Below are 19,059 nucleotides of genomic sequence, written 5' to 3' on the forward strand. Positions count from 1 at the left end.
TAGAGAATGTCACTCATCCAATTTTCTCAAACACAGGTGACTGAAATAACTTTGTGCAAAATACTTAGGCTCCTAACGGTCCATGTGGAGAATTGCTGAGGAAGGTATGAAGTCAGACCTGAGGAAATATGAAAGGAAACTTCAATCCAGAGCAACTGGGATATAAAAGGTGAAGATAGGTAGATATCACAGATGACTAAGAAAATGGCAACTCTATGTAGTAACTGTGTAATTGGCCTTCCCATTACAGACCCCTCCCCCAGGCTCTCTGCTTTTGTTCTTCTCAGAGGTATCCAGATAATAGTGTCCAGTGCAGATTTCCTGACTTGTTTTACAGATGCTAAAACCCCCACCAAGTGGAAGAAATCAACGACTTGATGACCATGAGCACATAGCCCCCCAGACCTACTGGAGCCTAAGGATCTATATTGCTAACCCCTGTGACAGGATCCTGTTACCTCACTATCAACCAATCAGAGAATTATGCACCAGCTGATCACACAGTCTGGGATGCTCCTCCCTCACCTGGCTTTTAAAAATGCTTAGCTGAAACCAATGGGGAGTTTGAATATTTTTGGACTCCTGAAGTTCTTCCTTGGCTCCCTGCAATAAATACTGCACTTTTTCACCACGACCGAGTGTTAGTAGATTGGCTTCACTGCATGTGGGCAAGCCAACCCAGTATTACCCATATCCTTTCTCCTTAGGGTTATGCTTGACTCGTGTTGTGTTTCACACTAGGGGTCAAGATTCAGAGTTTCTAAGGCCTGAAGCCTATATAGTGAAGCTGTTTATATATATTATATATATATATATATATATATATATATATATATATATATATAAAACATAGATTTATCCATTCACCAAACTTTCCAAAAGGGCTTCACAGTTGGCTCAGTGGGTAAAGAATCGACCTGCAATGCAGGAGATAAAGGACACTAGGGTTCACATCCCTGGGTCGGGAAGATCCCCTGGAGGAGGAAATGGCAACCCACTCCAGTATTCTTGCCTGGGGGATCCCATGGACAGAGGAGCCTGGTAGGCTCCAGTCGAGGGAGTCACAAAAGAGTTGGACACCACTGAGCTACTAAGCACACAAACTTTCCAAAAACATATGGTAGTAAAAGTACACTGAGGAGTCCAGAAGCCTCAGTAAATTTCCTTGTGTCCACACTGCCCTTCAGTTGTTTCTACCTTCAGTCTATGTCAAGAACCTTTTTTCTATCTCAACCCCTACCATCCTGGACCCAACTGCCTTCATTTCTTGCCTGAACTACTGAAATAGTCTTCTGACCATCTGATCTTTCTTCATCTTCCTTGTGTCTTTACAGTCTATTCAACCCACAGCAGTCATGTTAGATCATGTCCTTGGTTGGTTCAAAATCCTCCAAACTTTTTTCACAGCCAATATATGAAGTTCTCACCATACCTTTTGTGGTCCTGCTTTATTGGCTCACACTGTGTCTCTCACAAATTTTCTCCCATAATCTGCCCCTTACTAACATCTCTTGCTACCCAGTAATACTTGCTGTTCCTCCGTGGTTTCAGAACCAGCCAAACATACCTCTGGCTTTTACTTTTGCTGTTGTTGATTTCTGAACGCTTTTCTCTGAAATCCTCACTTCCTGCAGATCTATAGTTCAATGTCACTTTATCAGAGATGCCTTAGCAGACCACTGGATATAGAACTGCAGCATCCCTACCTCCCTCATCCTGTCCTCCTTACTCTGGAGTTTTCTATACAGGTTTAGCCTCATTTGGCTTAAATTTGCCTTACCCACCTCTGTTAGACACTAAGCTCTATGAGGGTAGGGATTTTATTTTATTCACTGCTGTGCTCCAATTCTTTGAACAGTGCTTGACACCTACTAGGCAACCAATAAATATTTGTGAAAAGAAAAAAAATTACCTAACCTGGGAAGTTAGGTTAATCATGATGTCATTAGCAGAGGAAAAGAAATCTGGGGGACAGATGATGGAATCCCTTCTGGATGTTAAGTCTAAAGTGACTAGATTTCTTAGATTATTATTACACTTGATGAATAAATACGTAGAGTTACCCACCATTAACAAGACCTTTAAAAAAAAATTCAGATCTGACTTTGTAAGAAGTTACCAAAGTTAAAATGCACCGTTTTCAGTGAAGTTTTGCTTTTATTACGTGTTTATTTCATTTTCCTTTCACGTTCGAAATCGGCAAGAAAATCTTCATAGGCTGCGAGAACAAAGCAATTTCGAGAGGTTTTTTCTCAGATGGTGAACCCGAATCAGCTGGTCATTTACTCTGAGATTTTACTTCTATGGGTGAGGTAGCAAGGAGCCCCACACCCACCTGGGACTCGGATCCAATCTTCATTCTTGAGGTCTCTCCAGATGGAAGTGAGTTCCAGGAGGAGAGTTTCAGAGGACGCCAACAGCTCAGGGTTGTTCAACTGTGCAGTCCCTGCGTTTGACTCTTTGTCTGAACAACGCACCTAGTGAACAAGAAAGATTCGGATGTGCCTCGTCCCCTTCCCCGCAGGAACGCTCTTTGGGCTGCTGAAAAAGGGAGGTCTTTGGGGCGGGCTTTCCCATGGACCATGAAGGTCTGAATTTCTTCAGCTGGGTCTGAGTCTCTTCAGCTGGGGAGGAGCCCAGGTGTTTCTCGGGGACATAAGATTTCCAAGTCAGAACTCGCTACATAATTCTCGCTAAGAGGCTCCCCTAAGAAACTACTTGATACTTCTGAGGAGCCCGGCTCCTTCGCATTAGTTCTCTATTTACCAGAAGACAAATGTTCCTGCTTTGAAGGCTATGAACCGTGGCCACAGGAGATCACATTTGCCTCGGAGTTCGGCTTCCGGCTCTCGTGGTGTCAGCGAAAGCTCTAGGGGGTGAACGCGGTAGTCAACTGCTCATTCATTCAACAAATATTTATCGAGCGCCGGTTGAGTGCCTGGCACTGCGAGAGCCCGGACGGCTACAAACAACTTATCTTAGATACTATGCACTCATCCTAGTTCCCCCAGATGCTCCGCAGCGCGCGGTGAGAAAGGACTCCGCATCCACTCCCGCTTGCTCCGCCTGCGGGTGCCCGACCCCTCCAGCGCAGCCCTCTCGACACCCCGCCGCCGGGGATCCAGGCTCCAGGGTTTAGCCCGGTTGGGGACGGCGAGGGGAAAAAGCCGAACAGTAAAAGGATTAAAAAAAAAAAAAAGCCGTACCCAAGTCTGTGCTGGGAAACTGCTCCCGGGAAGTGTGCAAGGCGGAGCCGGCCTGGGCCCGGGAGAGCGCGGAGACCTTGGCTGGCCGGCGCCCGTGGATTGTGGCGCGGAGGCGGCCTTGGCGGGCGGAGGGCGCGGCCAGCGGGAGGGGCCGAGGCGGCGCCGGGAGGGGCGCGCACGGCGGCGTGGCCGCCGGGCGCAGCAGGTGACCGCGGCTCGCGGTGGGAGCCGGAGTGTATAGCTGGCGGCGCGCGGGGCCGAGCGAAGTTTCCCGGAACATGGCGGAAGGGCCCGGGGCGCGCCGGTGCGCGGCGCGTTGGCGGTCGGAGCCCTGGGAGCTGTAGCCGCCGCAGCCGCCGCCGCGGGGCGAGGTCGCCGCCATGGCCCGCTGGATCCCGACCAAGAGGCAGAAGTATGGGGTTGGTGAGTACTCGCCCCACCCCGTCCCCGCCGCCGCCGCCAAGTTCGGGGGAGCGGCCCTGCCGGGTGCAGAGTTGGGCGGCGGACACACGGTCACTCGGTGCGCGCCTGCCCGGGACCGGGCTCCGGCTCCCGCTACCCGCCGGGGCGCCGCCAAGGCTCGGCTCGGGCCCCATTCTTTCTTGGAAGCGGTGCGAGCTGGAGCCGGCTCCGGGAGCCTCATGGGGGGAAGTCATTCTGAGTTTGGGGAGTCCGAGTGGCTAAAAGTGCAGTTGGTTTCCGGACTGGCCATCCCGCCCCCCGACTCCCAAGTCTGCAGCGCTTTGCAGCGTAGAAACATGCAAAGCGACGGAGCTCGCTCTGCTTCATTTGGGGCGCCCTGCCGCGGTGCTCACGCCCACTATCCCCCCATCCACCGGCCCGCTCGTGCCCGTGTAGCTTCATTCAATACTTTGTAACCGGCCGAGGCCCATGGAACGCGAAGTCGGCGGGCTGCCCCAGTGCTTCCTGCCTTTGCTCTTAGGTTCTCCCTGAAGCTCCAAGTGAAGAGTTTGTGTGGGGTTGTTGGGACGGGGGGCTAGGGAGCCATCCTCTCCCAACTCCTCCCAGGCACTGGGATCCCCGTAGCAGTTGTGAACTGGTCAGGAGACTCAAGCTGTGGTGTGGAGGTGATGGAAGCGGCAGGAAGTGTGTGGTATGGGAGCGGGGGTGGCTGGCCCCCGGGGCTGCTGGTGCAAACTGTGGTCCTCTACCCGAGCGTGAGTGGAGAGGGTCTCCGACTGCTTCTGAATCCCCATTCCGCCGTGGGATAAAACAAGGACATTTTACTAGGAACAGAGTGACAGGTCCTGTGCTGGGCACTTGGGCGTTCCGAACAGCGGTGTTGGAAGGGCCCGCAGGATGTGCAGGAGGTTGCTTTCGTGTTTTCGATCCGAAACGGTGGTTGAGCGGGGCTTTAACACAGGTGAAAACTCTTGGTCTTTCCACTTTTTATCGAGGAGTCAAGTTGCTTAGGTCTTGTGGAAAGACTTCTGCCGTTAGTGGGGCGATTAAAGTGGCTTTAGGCTTGGGTGCGATTCCCTAGTATAAACACAGTTGAGAATTTTATCACTTCCTTTCAGGGTCGTTCATTGGGCATATTTGTAAGTCTTCGGCTTCACTACCATCTCGCCCTCATTTTTTTTACCCCCTCACTTTAGTGGTTACTAGGTCTCTGAACCCTGGAGAAGGAAATGGCAACCCACTCCAGTGTTCTTGCCTGGAGAATCCCAGGGATGGGGGAGCCTGGTGGGCTGCCGTTTATGGGGTCGCACAGAGTCGGACACGACTTAAGTGACTTAGCAGCAGCAGCAGCAGGTCTCTGAACCTATTCTGTGTTTTATGACGGCTTTGTCAGTTTCAGAGAGAGATCTCTAAGGGACTTTTCAACTTGGAAGACTTGAGTCAGTTACAAGAAACAAACCAACTCTTTGATATTTATTACTTTGAGATGGTGATCCTGGTGTATATATTTATATGTGTGTGTAGACAATAATATGCACAAGAATCCTTGTTTTCCCTCTGCAAAAACTTTTTCCTTTAAATTTCTTTTAGAATCCTTGCACTCTTCTGTGACTGTAGTTCAGAAATAGGTAGCTATTGTTTCTTCTGCTTCATAATTTGGTCATGAGCTTTCAGGTGCCAGTTAGTAAGTAGCCAATAATTCTGGAAGTCAGATGGAGCTAATTTCTTTGTGTTAATTGGGTACTAACTCCTAGATGAAAGTATATTTAGCAATGCCTAGTCAATACTTCTGGAGAAGGCAATGGCACCCCACGCCAGTACTCTTGCCTGGAAAATCCCATGGACGGAGGAGCCTGGTAGGCTGCAGTCGATGGGGTCGCTAGAGTCGGATGCGACTGAGCGACTTCACTTTCACTTTTCACTTTCATGCACTGGAGGAGGAAATGGCAACCCACTCCAGTATTCTTGCTTGGAGAATCCCAGGGACGGGGGATCCTGGTGGGCTGCCGTCTATGGGGTCGCACAGAGTCGGACACGACTGAATCGACTTAGCAGCAGCAGCAATCAATACTTCTCACGAAAATATTATCAGTTCTAATTTTAATAGGAGAAACTCTCTCCAAAAGTATTCTGACTTCAGCATAGTTAAGGCAAACATAGCCTAAAAACATGGGTTTTATTTCCATAGTTATAGTAATAAGAGTGGTATTTTCTCTCTTTAATTTTTATCATCAGTCAAGAAAATTGAATTGCATTTCAAAGGTATAGGGAGCAGCGAAATTGCCCCAGAGTATCATTTAGAAAATTTATTTCACTAGACACAATGGATACTTTAAAAAACACACACACACAAAACTTTTTGTATTGGAGTATAGGTGGTTAACAGTGTTTGTGATAGTTTTCAGGTGGACAGCAAAGGGACTCAACCATGTACGTACATGTATCCATTCTGCCCCAAACTCCCCTCCCATCCAGGCTGCCACATAACATTGACCAGAGTTCCCAACACAATAGATTGTGGTGAATCTGGGTTTGACAAAAGGGCCCACTGTTAGGACAGATGAGCTTATGGGATCAGTGTCCATTGTTTATTCCCAAGACACATGGTGATCATCCTAGTTCCTTGCTGGGAAGCCTTCCTTGGCCAGCCGGGTAAGGTCTAAACTGAGCCCAGTTTTCAAGGTTCTAAGATCCAGCTCAGTATGTTTTCATAAAGCACATCTCTCATCGCTTCTCTCATCAACCCTCTAACGCAGACGCTGCCCTTCCCTCTTGTGCCTTACACGGAGAGTCCCTCCTCTGGGACTTTGCGCTCCTCTGTGTGTCACCTGTTCCGAGTCCCCTTCCACCTCTGGATCCCATAATCTGGCCTTTCACCCAGGGTACGCTGCTTCCTCAACATTCCTACATTTTATTACTTAACCTTTGGTTCAGTGAATCAGAAGGTTATGGTATTGCATCCTTAGGACTAGAGGTATACGGGTAGAGAGCATGCATTCAGTAACTGCTTGTCCTTGGCGTTGGTGTGACATTCTAAGGCACCAACCTGATTTCTATAATTTAGTGCAGTTTTTTTTCCCCTATTAGGTTTTAACATCTCATTCACTCTAGTATGACTTTTACCTTGTTCTGTTAGATGAAGTGAGACCCTTAAGTTTGTCTTTATCTTTGCAAGTAAAAAAAATGAGATATGCTGCTGAGAAAGCAGGCATGGAATAGATGGACTTGCTTAAATGTGATTGGGAAAAATTGGCTGGTTAGATTAATGGCTGCCCCACAGCTATGGAAAATGCTTTTCTTTCTCCCTTTTTCTTGTTTTCTTTTTCTTCCTTTTTCTTTCATTTTTTTCTGTTTTAGGACATGAGGGTCAAACACTTTGACTTTGATGTTAAGCAAACCTTAGTGATACATGTCCAGGTTAGTCTTCTGATCATCGAAACATTGCTTCAGTCTGTTCAACGATAGACCCAAATTATGTTGATGACAGAGTCTTTGCAAAATCGTTCATTATTGTTAGAATTTGTCCTATATGTTTTTATAATGTGATAAAAGGTGCTTTGGGGGAATATTTGCTTCACGGTTAACTTTGCAACAATTTTGTTGTGCTAGGCCTAGTTAGTCTAAAAGCATTTAACTTTGTAGATTCTGAAATGTTAGTGTAAAAACAAACTGGATTCTTGTAGTGGTTTGTTAATGCACTTAGGTGTGCTGTGGGTCTTCAGTTCATCCTCACCGTGGGCATCGTGTTCCGTAGACTCTAGCTGGAGTGATGGAACTTGGTCTCAAAGAGTAATTAGTGAACTGCTTAAAATAGATAGTTCCCACCTGTTTGCTTGCATGAACACCTTTGGCCCCTTTCTTGGAACAAGGTTTTTAATTGCATACAGTCAAGTATAAAAGATTGAAAACAAGCCACTTGTATTGAATACAGCTGTCAAGATAGTTTTCAAAATTTGTTATTGTAATATATGTGCTTTTAAAAAAATTGAAAGTTTTTATTGTGTATTTTACAATATTGCTTCTGTTTTATGCTTTATTTTTTTGGTGGTGAGACATGTGGGATCTTAGTTCCCTAGCCAGGGATCCATCCTGCACCCCTCTGCATTAGATGATGAAGTGCTGACCACTGGACCACTTGGGAAGTCACCTGTGCTGCTTTATTAACACATAATAACTACTTTATTTTGAAATAGTGATTGAGTATATACAATTTTTCAAGATATCTGTAGTAACCATAATATGCTATTTAATCACCTGTGGTTTCTTTTATTGAATTTGTTTTTGAAGTATAGCTGATTTGCAGTATTGTGTTAGTTTCAGGTGTACAGCAAAGTGATTGTTATATGTGTATATAAATCTGTTCTTTTTCAGATTCTTTTCCATTATAAGGTATTACAAGATATTGAATGTATTTCCCTGTGCTGTATGTTAGGCTCTTGCTGGTTGTCTGTTTTGTATGTAAAACACCTGTGATTTCAGTTGATGCCAGCATCTCTGGTACACTTGGTGGGTTATTGCCTCTGGTCATCAATGCAGTGAACACTGAGTGTCAGAGAACAGATGTGTAATTTTTTTTACCCTTTTCAAGCCCATGGATCCTTGAATTTGAACACAGGTTGAGTCCTTGGCTATGAAGATCACACAGCTAGTTAATTACAGAGCCTGTTAGTTACATGACCAAGCTAGATATTATACAGTTGTAGTGAACTGAAGAAGGCCTCACTCTAATGCATTCATGTTCTAACAACATTGAGGCTGAGAATAAAAGGAATAGGGAATTAATGTTTATTATGGATTTACCTCTTGACAGGCATTGTTCTAAACCCTTTGTTTCAGTGTGCCCCAGGTACCTATGGAGGTCTTGGAGACACTTTCAGATGGCCCATGAGATTAAAACTTCCTGGTAATAATAGTAAGATGTTATTGGCCTGTCTTCACTCTGTTCTGTCATGAGTACACAGTATAGTTTCCCAGAGGCTACGTCGAATGTGATACTGCATCAGATTGAATGCAGAGGCAGAGAGTCTAAAGGCCTTTTGTGAAGCCAGATATTAAAGAGATTTACAAATATGCAAAACAGTGCCACTCTTCTAAGTGTTTTTGTTTGGAAAAGTGTGTGTGTTAGTCACTCAGTCATGTCCAACTCTTTGCAACCCCATGGACTGTAGCCCTCCAAGCTCCTCTGTCCGTGGAATTCTCCAGGCAAGAAGACTGGAGTGGGTTGCCATTTCGTCCTCTAGGGGATCTTCCCGACCCAGAAATCAAACCCGGTCTCCTGCATTGCGGGCAGATTCTCTACCGTCTGAGCCATGTTTGATCTAAAAAATACTTCGCTAGCTAGTTGGGTTTATTGTGACTTCTTGGTGGCTCAGTGGTAAAGAATTTGCCTGCCAATGTAGGAGACCCAGGTTTGAACCCTGTGTTGGGAAGATCCTCTGGAGAATGAAATGGCAACCCACTCCAGTGTTCTTGCCTGGAAAATCCCATGGACAGAGGAGCCTGGTAGGCTACAGTCCATGGGGTCGCAAAGAGTCGGACACGACTGAGTGACTTCACGTTCATGTTTTTCACGTTAGTTAATGAATAAGGGTTTTTTAAAATGTCTCAACTTGAATTTCTAATATACCGAATCGTGATAGATGTAACCCACATAAGCAAAAGCCCTTTAGAATTCTCAGCAACTTTTTCTTAAAAGATATTTTCTTTTTCCTTCTTTATTACTTTTGGCCCTGCAGTGTGGCATGCAGGATCTTAGTTCCCTGACGAGGGATCAAATCCATGGCCCCTGTGGTGGAAGCGTGGAGTCCTAACTACTGGATTGCCAGGGAAATCCCCTCTCAATAACTTGTAAGAGCATTATAGGGATTCTAAGACTAAAAACTTTGGACACTGCTGCTTTACACATTATTTCATTAAATCATTGAGATGATGCTGTCATTCTCATACTGTCTCCTTTTCCAGGTAAGAAAACTGAGGTTTATACAGGATAAATTATTTATCCATGTCCACATAATCTCACTCCTAGGCCGAAACTCTACTCCATGTGCATTTCCCAACAGTTGTTCATCCATCACCTTGATCTCTGCTGTGTCCTGTGTTGACCTGAAACAAATAGACTGTCGGTTAGTTTTCCAGCAAAAAAATAGATTTATTCAGAATCAGCAATCCTTAGGGGATGTGGGTTGGGATGGGGGGCAGGTCTGCAACCACATGCAGATCCCTGCAACCAGGAGAGAGCCCTTTTATAGAAAAGGAAGTTGGCAGGGCTGTAATAAACAGAGTCCATCAGAGGAATGAAGAGTTTGAAGTATAGTGGCTTTTCATTGACTGAGCTCTTGCCAGGTGAGGAGAGGAAGTCTGTCTTCCCATTGGGCTCTGCTCTCTTGTAAGGGGTGAAGGCTCCCACTTCTGGCCTCATGACTGTTTTAATTGAGGTTTCTCTGTATGTATTCATTTTTACACCAGGTACCCTTGAGTACCTCATGCCTCTGCTTTACCCATTTACTGTCTCTGTTTTTGTTGTTGTTGTTGTTCATAAATATTAGAGCTTAATTTCTTTATTTTTTTTAAAGATTAAAAATACAAATAAAAGTTCTGATACTTTATTCTTGAGTCCCAAAGGACTATCTTGTACTCACTTTTGCAGACTATTACTTTTGAATGAACCATCTCTTTCTTCCCCATTGAATTTTTTTTTAATTTAATTTTTATCTTATATTGGAGTACAGTTGATTTCCAATATTGTGTTAGTTTCAGGTATACAAGCAAGGTGATTTAGTCATACATAAATCCATTCTTTTTCAGATTGTTTTCCCATATAGGTTTTTACAGAATATTGAGTAGAATCCCTGTGCTATACAGTAGGTCCTTGTTGATCATCTATTTTATTAATATATATTTGTTTGATTGCTAAGTTGCATCCGACTTTTTTGTGATTCCATGGACTGTAGCCAGGCTCCTCTGTCCATGGGATTCTCCAGGCAAGAATACTGGAGTGTGTTGCCATTTCCTTCTCCAGGGGATCTTCCTGATCTAGGGATCAAACCCTTGTCTCCTACGGCTCCTGGCATTGCAGGACCATTGCAGGCTTATTCTTTACTGCTGAGCCACCAGGGAAGCCCATTTTGTATATAGTAGTGTGTATATGTTAATCCCAAACTCCTAATTTGTCCCTTCCCCCTAATTTTCCTCTTTGATAATCATGAGTTTGTTTTCTGTCAGTCTGTTTTGAAAATAATTTCATTTCTATCATTTTTTCAGATTCCACTGTAAGTTATTTCTTAATCTTTTCTTCATGTTGCCTACTTTTTTGGTTTTTACTTAAAACAGTGACTGAAAAAGCCATACATTCCTACCATTAAATGAGAACCAGCATCACTTGCTTTAGAAAGAGGCAACCTTAAAATTAAAGGCAACGACGATAAAACAGCAGCGTACTGGATTCTGGCTCCATGCTGTTGCCTGTCAGACCATTTTCTCTATTAAAGAGGAAGGAGGCTGGTGGCCCACTGAAGCTTTCTCTGCCATCATCCATCTACTGTGAATTCTCAGTATTTGCGGTAGTTAGTGTGATAAAAAGTCACTGAGAACACGGACTTAGTGCATATTGAGCCATTGTTCCTAGGGGAAATACCAGGTTAGGTTCCTGTGAGCCTCTGGTCACATGTTTATCAACTGAGCTGATCCCCATCCTTATGCATGTATGTTTCTGTTTAAGGCTTAAAGACCTTATTTAGTGTACATCACTGATGTACTAACATTGAACTCATGGCCATAACACCTTATATAAACTCAAGCCTGAAGGAAGTGTATCTAACACAGGCATAATGTTTTTCTCCAGAAGGCAAGTCGCAGCCTTTTTTGGACTTGGGAACACGAAACAGCACTTCAGCAGTATGCTTGGGGACCATTTAAATAGCAAAATCATTAACAAAACGCAGAAAATAAGAAAGACACAGCACTGAAGTTAAGACTGTAAGAAGGACTCTGGTTTACAGTATGAGAACTGAAACAAAAAAGCGGAGTGTCACCTTGCCTGACCTTAAATGGGAACTTGTGTGTCATACTTTGTTTCTCTGCATAAGACTGAGAATGACCTCAAAAGCACTAGGAACGTTGATTTTGGTGGTTACGAGTGAATTTTAGTGGGAGAATTCACAAATACCATAGAATCTGTGAATAGTGAGGATCAATTGTAGTTAGTTGGATAAAGGAGACTTAAAAATGGAATCATGGCTTGGAAGCGCACACTCTCAACCCCAGAGTTGCAGGGGAGCCAGTGGTGGAGCCAGTGGCAGAGGCAGGCCCAGCCAGGCGCCACCTCTTCTAGACAGAAAAGTGAGAAAGCTGGTGAGGGTGGGACTCCCTGTCATTTGAGCAGTTGAGACTTGGCAGTTCCAGTGCAGGTTATGCAGGTTTGAGCCCTGGTCTGGGAACTAAGATCCCACATGCAGTTTGGCCAAAATATTGTTTTAAAAATGGAATCACATTCCTGTATTGTTTGTCTGTTAGAATAATCCCTCCTTTGAGTTTTCTGCGAACCCTAGCTAAGGGCACCGCTGGCTTTGCCCACCTTGCTCGCTGTCCCTCTCGGTGGCTCTCCTTTTCCCTAACTGTCCTATTTGTGTTTACTGTCTTGTCTCCCATACTGGAATGTAGAGTCACAAGAACAAGAACTTTTATCTTTTTCATCAAGTGTTCCCCTACCCCTCTGTGGCTCCTGGCGTGTGACCAGCACTCAGTAAATAAATGAGGAAGGAGTAAATGAAGGCCCTTATCTACCTAAATTTGTCTCCTGTGCTGGAGAGGGAATTTCCCCCCACATAATGAAATATTTTGCCCTTCGTGCACTTCCCGTGAGATAAACAGTCAAAAGCAGTAAGAAAGGGAACATTTAAAGAAGAGATGAATAGGATTAATAACTGTTTTAGCAAAGGGTCTTGTGAACATCGTGGGATTGGAAAGGAATTGAAATCCTCAATGATGTAGTCTTGGGAAGGGAACCATGGAAATTTGCTGCTACCGCCTTTTTTTTCCCCTGCATTATTTGTGGAGGCTTCCTGGAGGAAGATATGTTGTAGGATTGGTTTAATGGAAAGAAAAGGCTTGATCACAGTGGTGAAGAGCATTTAGGAGATTCTGACTCAGTGGGTGCATGCCGTGTCGAGCACGAGTTAAGAGAGGAGCGAAGGTGCAGTCTAATGGAAGGAACAAGGCATTCAGATTCCTCCGTTACTTCCCATTACCCTGAAGGATAAAGCACATCTACACTATACGCAGGGTAATTAAACAAGATGTGATCATAAGTAACGTGGATCAGAAAAGTAATTTAGAGTACTGGTAAGGGGCTTTGAAGCAAAGGTGGTAGTTAGTCAAAATTCTGTCTGTCCAAATTTACAGAAGGCTTTTTGTAGCAGTCCATTTCTGCCGTCATCTTTGCTGAAACCTAATCTGTGCTTGCTTCTCATCTCAATTTTCTGAGACAAACCAGTGGGGTTTGAGAATTAGTCAGATCTCACCGCGATGATTTTTTTCCTTCAGTTCAATCGCTTAGTAGTGCCTGACTCTTTGAGACCCTGTGGACGGCGGCATGCCAGGCTTCCCTGTCCTTTACCAACTCCTGGACCTTGCACAAACTCATGTCCATCCAGTCAGTGATGCCATCCAACCATCTCATTCTCTGTCATCCCCTTCTCCTCCTGCCTTCAACCTTTCCAGCATCAGGGTCTTTTCCAAGGAGTCAATTCTTCGCATTAGGTGGCCAGAGGATTGGAGTTTCAGCATCAGCCCTTCCAATGAATATTCAGGACTGATATCCTTTAGGATGGACTGGTTGGATCTTCTTGTAATCCAAGGGACTCTCAAGAGTTTTCTCCAACAACACAGTTCAAAAGCATCAGTTCTTCAGTGCTCAGCTTTCTTTATGGTCTTGCTCTCACATCCATACATGACTACTGGAAAAACCATAGCTTTGACTAGATGGACCTTTGTTGGGAAAGTAATGTATATCTCTGCTTTTTAATATGCTGTCTAGGTTGGTCATAGCTTTTCTTCCAAGGAGCAAACATCTTTTAATTTCATGGCTGCAGTCACCATCTGCAGTGATTTTGGAGCCCAAAAAAATACAGTTTGTCACTGTTTCCATTGTTTCCCCATCTATTGGCCATGAAATGATAGGACTGGATGCCATGATCTTGGTTTTCTGAATGTAGAGTTTTAAGCCACCTTTTTTCACTCTCCTCTTTCACTTTCATCAAGAGGTTCTTTAGTTCTTCAGTTTGTGCTATAAGGGTGGTATCATCTGTGTATCTGAGGTTATTGATATTTCTCCCAGCAGTCTTGATTCCAGCTTGTGCTTCACCCAGCCCAGCATTTCGCATGATGTACCTGCATATAAATTAAATAAGCAGGTGACATTATACAGCCTTGACGTACTCCTTTCCCCATTTGGAACCTGTCTGTTGCTCTATGTCTGGTTCTAACTGTTGCTTCTTGACCTGCATATATCTTTTCTCAGGAGGGAGGTCAAGTGGTCTGGTATTCCAATCTCTTGAAGAATTTTCCACAGTTTGTTGTGATCCACATAGTCAAAGGCTTTGGCGAAGTCAGTAAAGCAGAAGTAGATGTTTTTCTGGAACTCTTGCTTTTTCTATGATCCAGTGATTGTCGGCAATTTGATCTCTGGTTCCTCTGCCTTTTCTAAAACCAGCTTGAACATCTGGAAGTTCACGGTTCATGTACTGTTGAAGCCTGGCTTGGAGAATTTTGAGCATTACTTTGCTAGTGTGTGTGAGATGAGTGCAATTGTGTGATGGTTTGAACATGCTTTGGCATTGCCTTTCTTTGGGATTTTTTTTTCCATAAAGGAAACATTTTCCAGCTTCTAGTTGTTTCCCAGCAATACCCATTGTAATAACACAGTAACTTTACACATGTAAAATATTTTAGTACTCTCAAAAGAATAAGAGGAGGAATATGGGTCAAAATCTCTTATAAGTCATTTCAGTTCTTTGAAATGAGTTGTAATAGAATTATAGAGTGTTGGTCTATTCTATATGTAATACAATTTGACCCTGATCTCTGACCCAAGAACTTGACTATGGTCATGCAGTTTGTTTTTCACTAAATATTCCAAAGGAGGAAAAAATAGTTTCTCCCTCATCAAGTAGGTGAGTCACCCATGAAATGTCCGCTGTGTGTGAACATTAAAGTCTATTATAAATCCTTCAGGAGTCCTTTGACCTTGGTTGATAAGTAGCTTCCAGCAAACAGCAGGAATAATGGAGTTTTATTTTTAAGCTTAAAAAAGTGCTTTTGAGATCAAGCTGAGAATACTTTTGAGACAGAGATTTGGGTGAGGAAAAGCAGAGGGTGCTTGTGTTAATTTAATTTTTCCAAGTGATGTCCAGGCCATGTCCTCTTGGAGCCTGGGCCGGCCGTCAGCTCACTCAGACGATTGTCTGAATTGCTGGCAGCTGGTTCCCAAGCCAGAGACAAAAGTGATCTTTGTCTTTTCACAAACCTCTGTGTCATCGCAAAGCTGCGGTTGTTCAAACGGATCCACTTTTCCGGATTGTGCCATCTTCCCTTACACGTTTATTCCCTATGTGACAGTCTGGGTCGGGTGAAGTAGTTGGACCCCCAAGATGCCCTCTGAGAATCTTGGTCATTTACTGTTTGTCTTTTAGTACAACTTGATACTGTATAACACAGGCAACTATACTCAGTGTCTTGTAACAGCCAGTAATAGTTTTCCAGTCAGTAAATCACGTCTGACTCTTCGACCCATGGCCTGCAGCATGCCAGGCTCCTCTGTCTTCCAGTATCTCACAGCCTGATGTCTGTGAGACACAAAATGATGTGCATTGAGATGGCAATGTTATCCAATCATCTTATCTTCTGTTGCCCTCTTCTCCTATTCCCTTCAGTCTTTCCCAGCATCAGTGTCTTTTCCAGTGTGGCGGCTCTTCACATCAGGTGGCCATAGTATTGGAGCTTCAGCATCAATCCTTCCAATGAATATTCAGGGTTGATTTCCTTTAGAATTGACGGGCTTGATCTCTTTGCAGTCCAGGGGACTCTCAAGAATCAGTGGAAGAGAATGTAAAAATGTATATGTGTATAACTGGATCCCTTTACACCTGAAACTAACAACATTGTAAATCAACTATTATTTCAATAAAAATTAAAAATAAACTCAAGGAAAGGAAATTGCAGCAGAGGTTATTCCCTCTTGTAAATAGCTCTTTGCTGACTCAGTCAAAGTGAATGCATCCCTCTGACTGGCTTGTTACCTGTGTACCTGGGGCAGGATACACTGTACTTCCTGTGAGCCTGGAACCAGAGGACTCTTGACTCCCCAGCCTTCCTGCCAGAAACCAGTTATTAGAGTAAGTCATAAGTCTCAGTCATAGAAATCTAACTGCTTTGTGCTTTTGTGTATAGGATCATAAACTCTTCGGGGCTAGATTATGTATCACCTCTTGGCTAACACCTCATTTTATTGGAAAAATATGCCTCAGAGGCATGAAATGACTTCACCTAAATCCCAAAGCCAGTAGCAGATGTCTTGCTTGTCTTAACTTGTCTTCTAGCTGCTTCCTTTTTCTTTATAACTCTGGAGGAAGCAGGTTCCTTTTTATCATGTATACTTAAGGGGTCTGAAAGAGTAAGTTCTCTCCACACAGGACAAAGGCTGTGTAATCCTTGGGTTTTTTCTAGGTGGAGGTTTTGTTGTAAATAAGATCCAGCTATTAAATCATCCCCCCCACTTTTTTTTTTATTGAGATATAATTGACATATAATTCTGTTTCAGGGGTAGAATATAATGATTAGATATTTGTTTGTGTGTGTGCTCAGTCTTGTCTGACTTTTTGCGACCCCATGGACTGTAATCCATCAGGCTCCTCAGTCCATGGAATTTTCTAGGCAAGAATACTGGAGTGGGGATCTTTCTCCACTTTCTTACTCTAGGGGATCTTCCCGACCCAGGGATTGAACTTGTATCTCTTGCATCGCCTGCATTAGCAGGCAGATTTCTTTACCACTAGCGCCACCTGGGAAGCCCTTTATATTCGTATGTATTAGGAAACGAACACTACAGTAAATCTGGTTAGCATCAGTCACCCCACAGAGTTACAAGTTTCTTTCTTTTATTTAGTATTTATTTGGCTGCATTGGGTCTTAGTTGTGGCATTCAGGACCTTTCGTTGTGGCACCCAGGCTCTCCAGCTGTGGCATGTGGGTTTAGTTGCCCCACGGTATGTAGGATCTTACCTGCCCAACCAGGGATTGAACCTGCATGTCATACATTGCAAGGTAGATTCTTAACCACTGGACCACTAAGGAAGTCTTTGTTTTTTCTGATGAGAACTTTAAAAATATACTCTCTCAGCATCTTTCAAATATACAATACAGTAGTATTAACTGTAGTCACCATGCTGTACATCACATCCCCAGGACTTGTTTATCTTATAACTGGAAGTGTGTACCTTTGACCACCTTCACCAGTCTCCCCAACCCTGGCCAACCCCCACCTCTGGCAGTCACCAGTCTGTTCTCTGTATTTATATTGTTTTTAGATTCCATTCATAAATAATATTATAGAGAGAGTATTTGTCTTTCTCTCTCTGACTTATTTCACTTTAGCGTAATGCCCTCAAGGTCCATTCATGTTGTTGCAAATAACAGGATTTCCTTGTTTTTTTTTTTTAATGGCTATTCCATCTTTTTCTGTTAGTGTTTTTGTTTCCTTCAGGCAGATGCCCAGAAGCGGGATTGCTTGATCATCAGTTCAGTCGCTCAGTTGTGTCCGACTCTTTGCTATCCCATGGACTGCAGCACACCAGGCTTCCCTGTCCATCACCAACTCCTGGAGTCTACTCAGACCCATGTCCATCATGTCGGTGATGCCATCCAACCATCTCATCCTCTGTCGTCCCCTTCTCCTCCCACCTTCAGTCTTTCCCAGCATCGGGGTCTTTGCCAATGAATCTGTTCTTTGCATCAGGTGGCCAAAGTGTTGGAATTACAGCTTCAGCATCAGGCCTTCCAAAGGATATTCAGGACTGATTTCCTTTAGAATTGACTGGTTGGATCTCCTTGCAGTTCAAGGGACTCTCAAGAGTCTTCTCCAACAGCACAGTTCAGACGCATCAATTCTTTGTGCTTGATCATATGATAGTCCTATTTTTGATTTTTTGAGGAATGTCTGTAGTTGTTTTCCTTGGTGGCTGTACCAGATTACATTCCCACCAACAGCGCACAAAGGTTCTGTTTTCTCCAGAAAGTGTTTCCTCACTAACGCTTATCTCTTGTCTTGATAGGAGCCCTTCTGACAGGTGTGCGATTATCTCTCATTTGTGGTTTTGGTTTGCATTTCCCTGATGACAGCTGATGTTGAACATCTTGTCATGTACCTTTTGGCCATCTGTATGTCTTAGGGAAAGTGTCTATTCGGATCATCTGCCCAATTTCAATCTTACTGTTTGGTTCTTTTGCCTTTGATACTGAGTTGTATCAGTCCTTTACCTAGTTTGAATATTAACCCCCTGATCAGGTGTACAATTTGCGAATATTTTATTCCTTTCGGTTGGTTGTCATTTTCATTTTGTTGATGGTTTCTTCTGCTGACCACCTTCCCCTTTTGAAGAGTTCAGAGAAGGAAGTGTGTTCCGAGGTTTGAGCCTGCAAAGTGGAAGTCAGGCTATGGCTTCCATGGTGGTCACAGTGTCTCAGGTTGGCAACGGGTCCTGTGTCTTTGGTTCTTGTCACCATGGTGTTGACGTGATGTCAGTCACAAAATTCAAAAGTAGCATGACATTCTCATGACATTACAGCTGTGTTTGAGAACAAGTGTTAATGCAGTTTACAAGGTGCTGATGGGGAAAGGGAGGGTTCTGTGTGGATCATAAGTGAAGTGTTGATTGCTCCCTTGTGTCTGACTCTTTGGAACTTCGTGGACTGTAGCCTGTCAGGCTCGTCTGTCCATGGATTCTCCAGGCAAGCATACTGGAGTTGGTTGCCACGTCCTGGTCCAGGGATCGAACCTGAGTCTCCTGCACTGCAGGTTCCTTACTATCTGAGCCACCAGGGGAAGCCTGTGTTGATCATAAGGGATTAAGATTATAGTGCTGACCTGGAAGTGAAGACACACTGACATAGCTTTTTTAGACGAGTAAAGCTTCCTTGGCTGACTGCCCTGGGCTTTGAGCTTCCTTCAGAACAGTCACAGATGGCAGGCGCCCTTGCTCTTCACTGTTGAGCAGAGGAGGCCGCCCCTCAGAGAGTGACAGCACTTTGCTAAGTTTCTGTCTTTCAGGTCCTGAGGCACAGTATCTGTGGATTACATGGTAATATATTTTTTCTTAATCAGTGGATACTAGAAGCATAAACATTTATTGTTTTATAAAAGGGATCCTGAGGCTTCCCT

General features: G+C 44.1%; 1 protein-coding gene across 2 annotated transcripts in view; it reads left to right on the top strand.

Moving 5' to 3' along the window:
- The first annotated feature begins 3,479 nt into the window (after nucleotides 1-3,479).
- DOCK5 (dedicator of cytokinesis 5) overlaps nucleotides 3,480-19,059 on the top strand; it is a 280,652-nt gene continuing 265,072 nt past the window's right edge. For both annotated transcript variants that reach the window (XM_027549946.1, XM_027549947.1), the window contains exon 1: nucleotides 3,480-3,629. In XM_027549946.1, the coding sequence (XP_027405747.1) occupies nucleotides 3,587-3,629 (43 nt within the window). In that variant the 5' untranslated portion in view covers nucleotides 3,480-3,586. The remainder of the gene's footprint in view (nucleotides 3,630-19,059) is intronic.

This window comes from Bos indicus x Bos taurus, chromosome 8, assembly GCF_003369695.1.
Source record: "Bos indicus x Bos taurus breed Angus x Brahman F1 hybrid chromosome 8, Bos_hybrid_MaternalHap_v2.0, whole genome shotgun sequence".
Taxonomy (NCBI): Eukaryota; Metazoa; Chordata; class Mammalia; order Artiodactyla; family Bovidae; genus Bos; species Bos indicus x Bos taurus.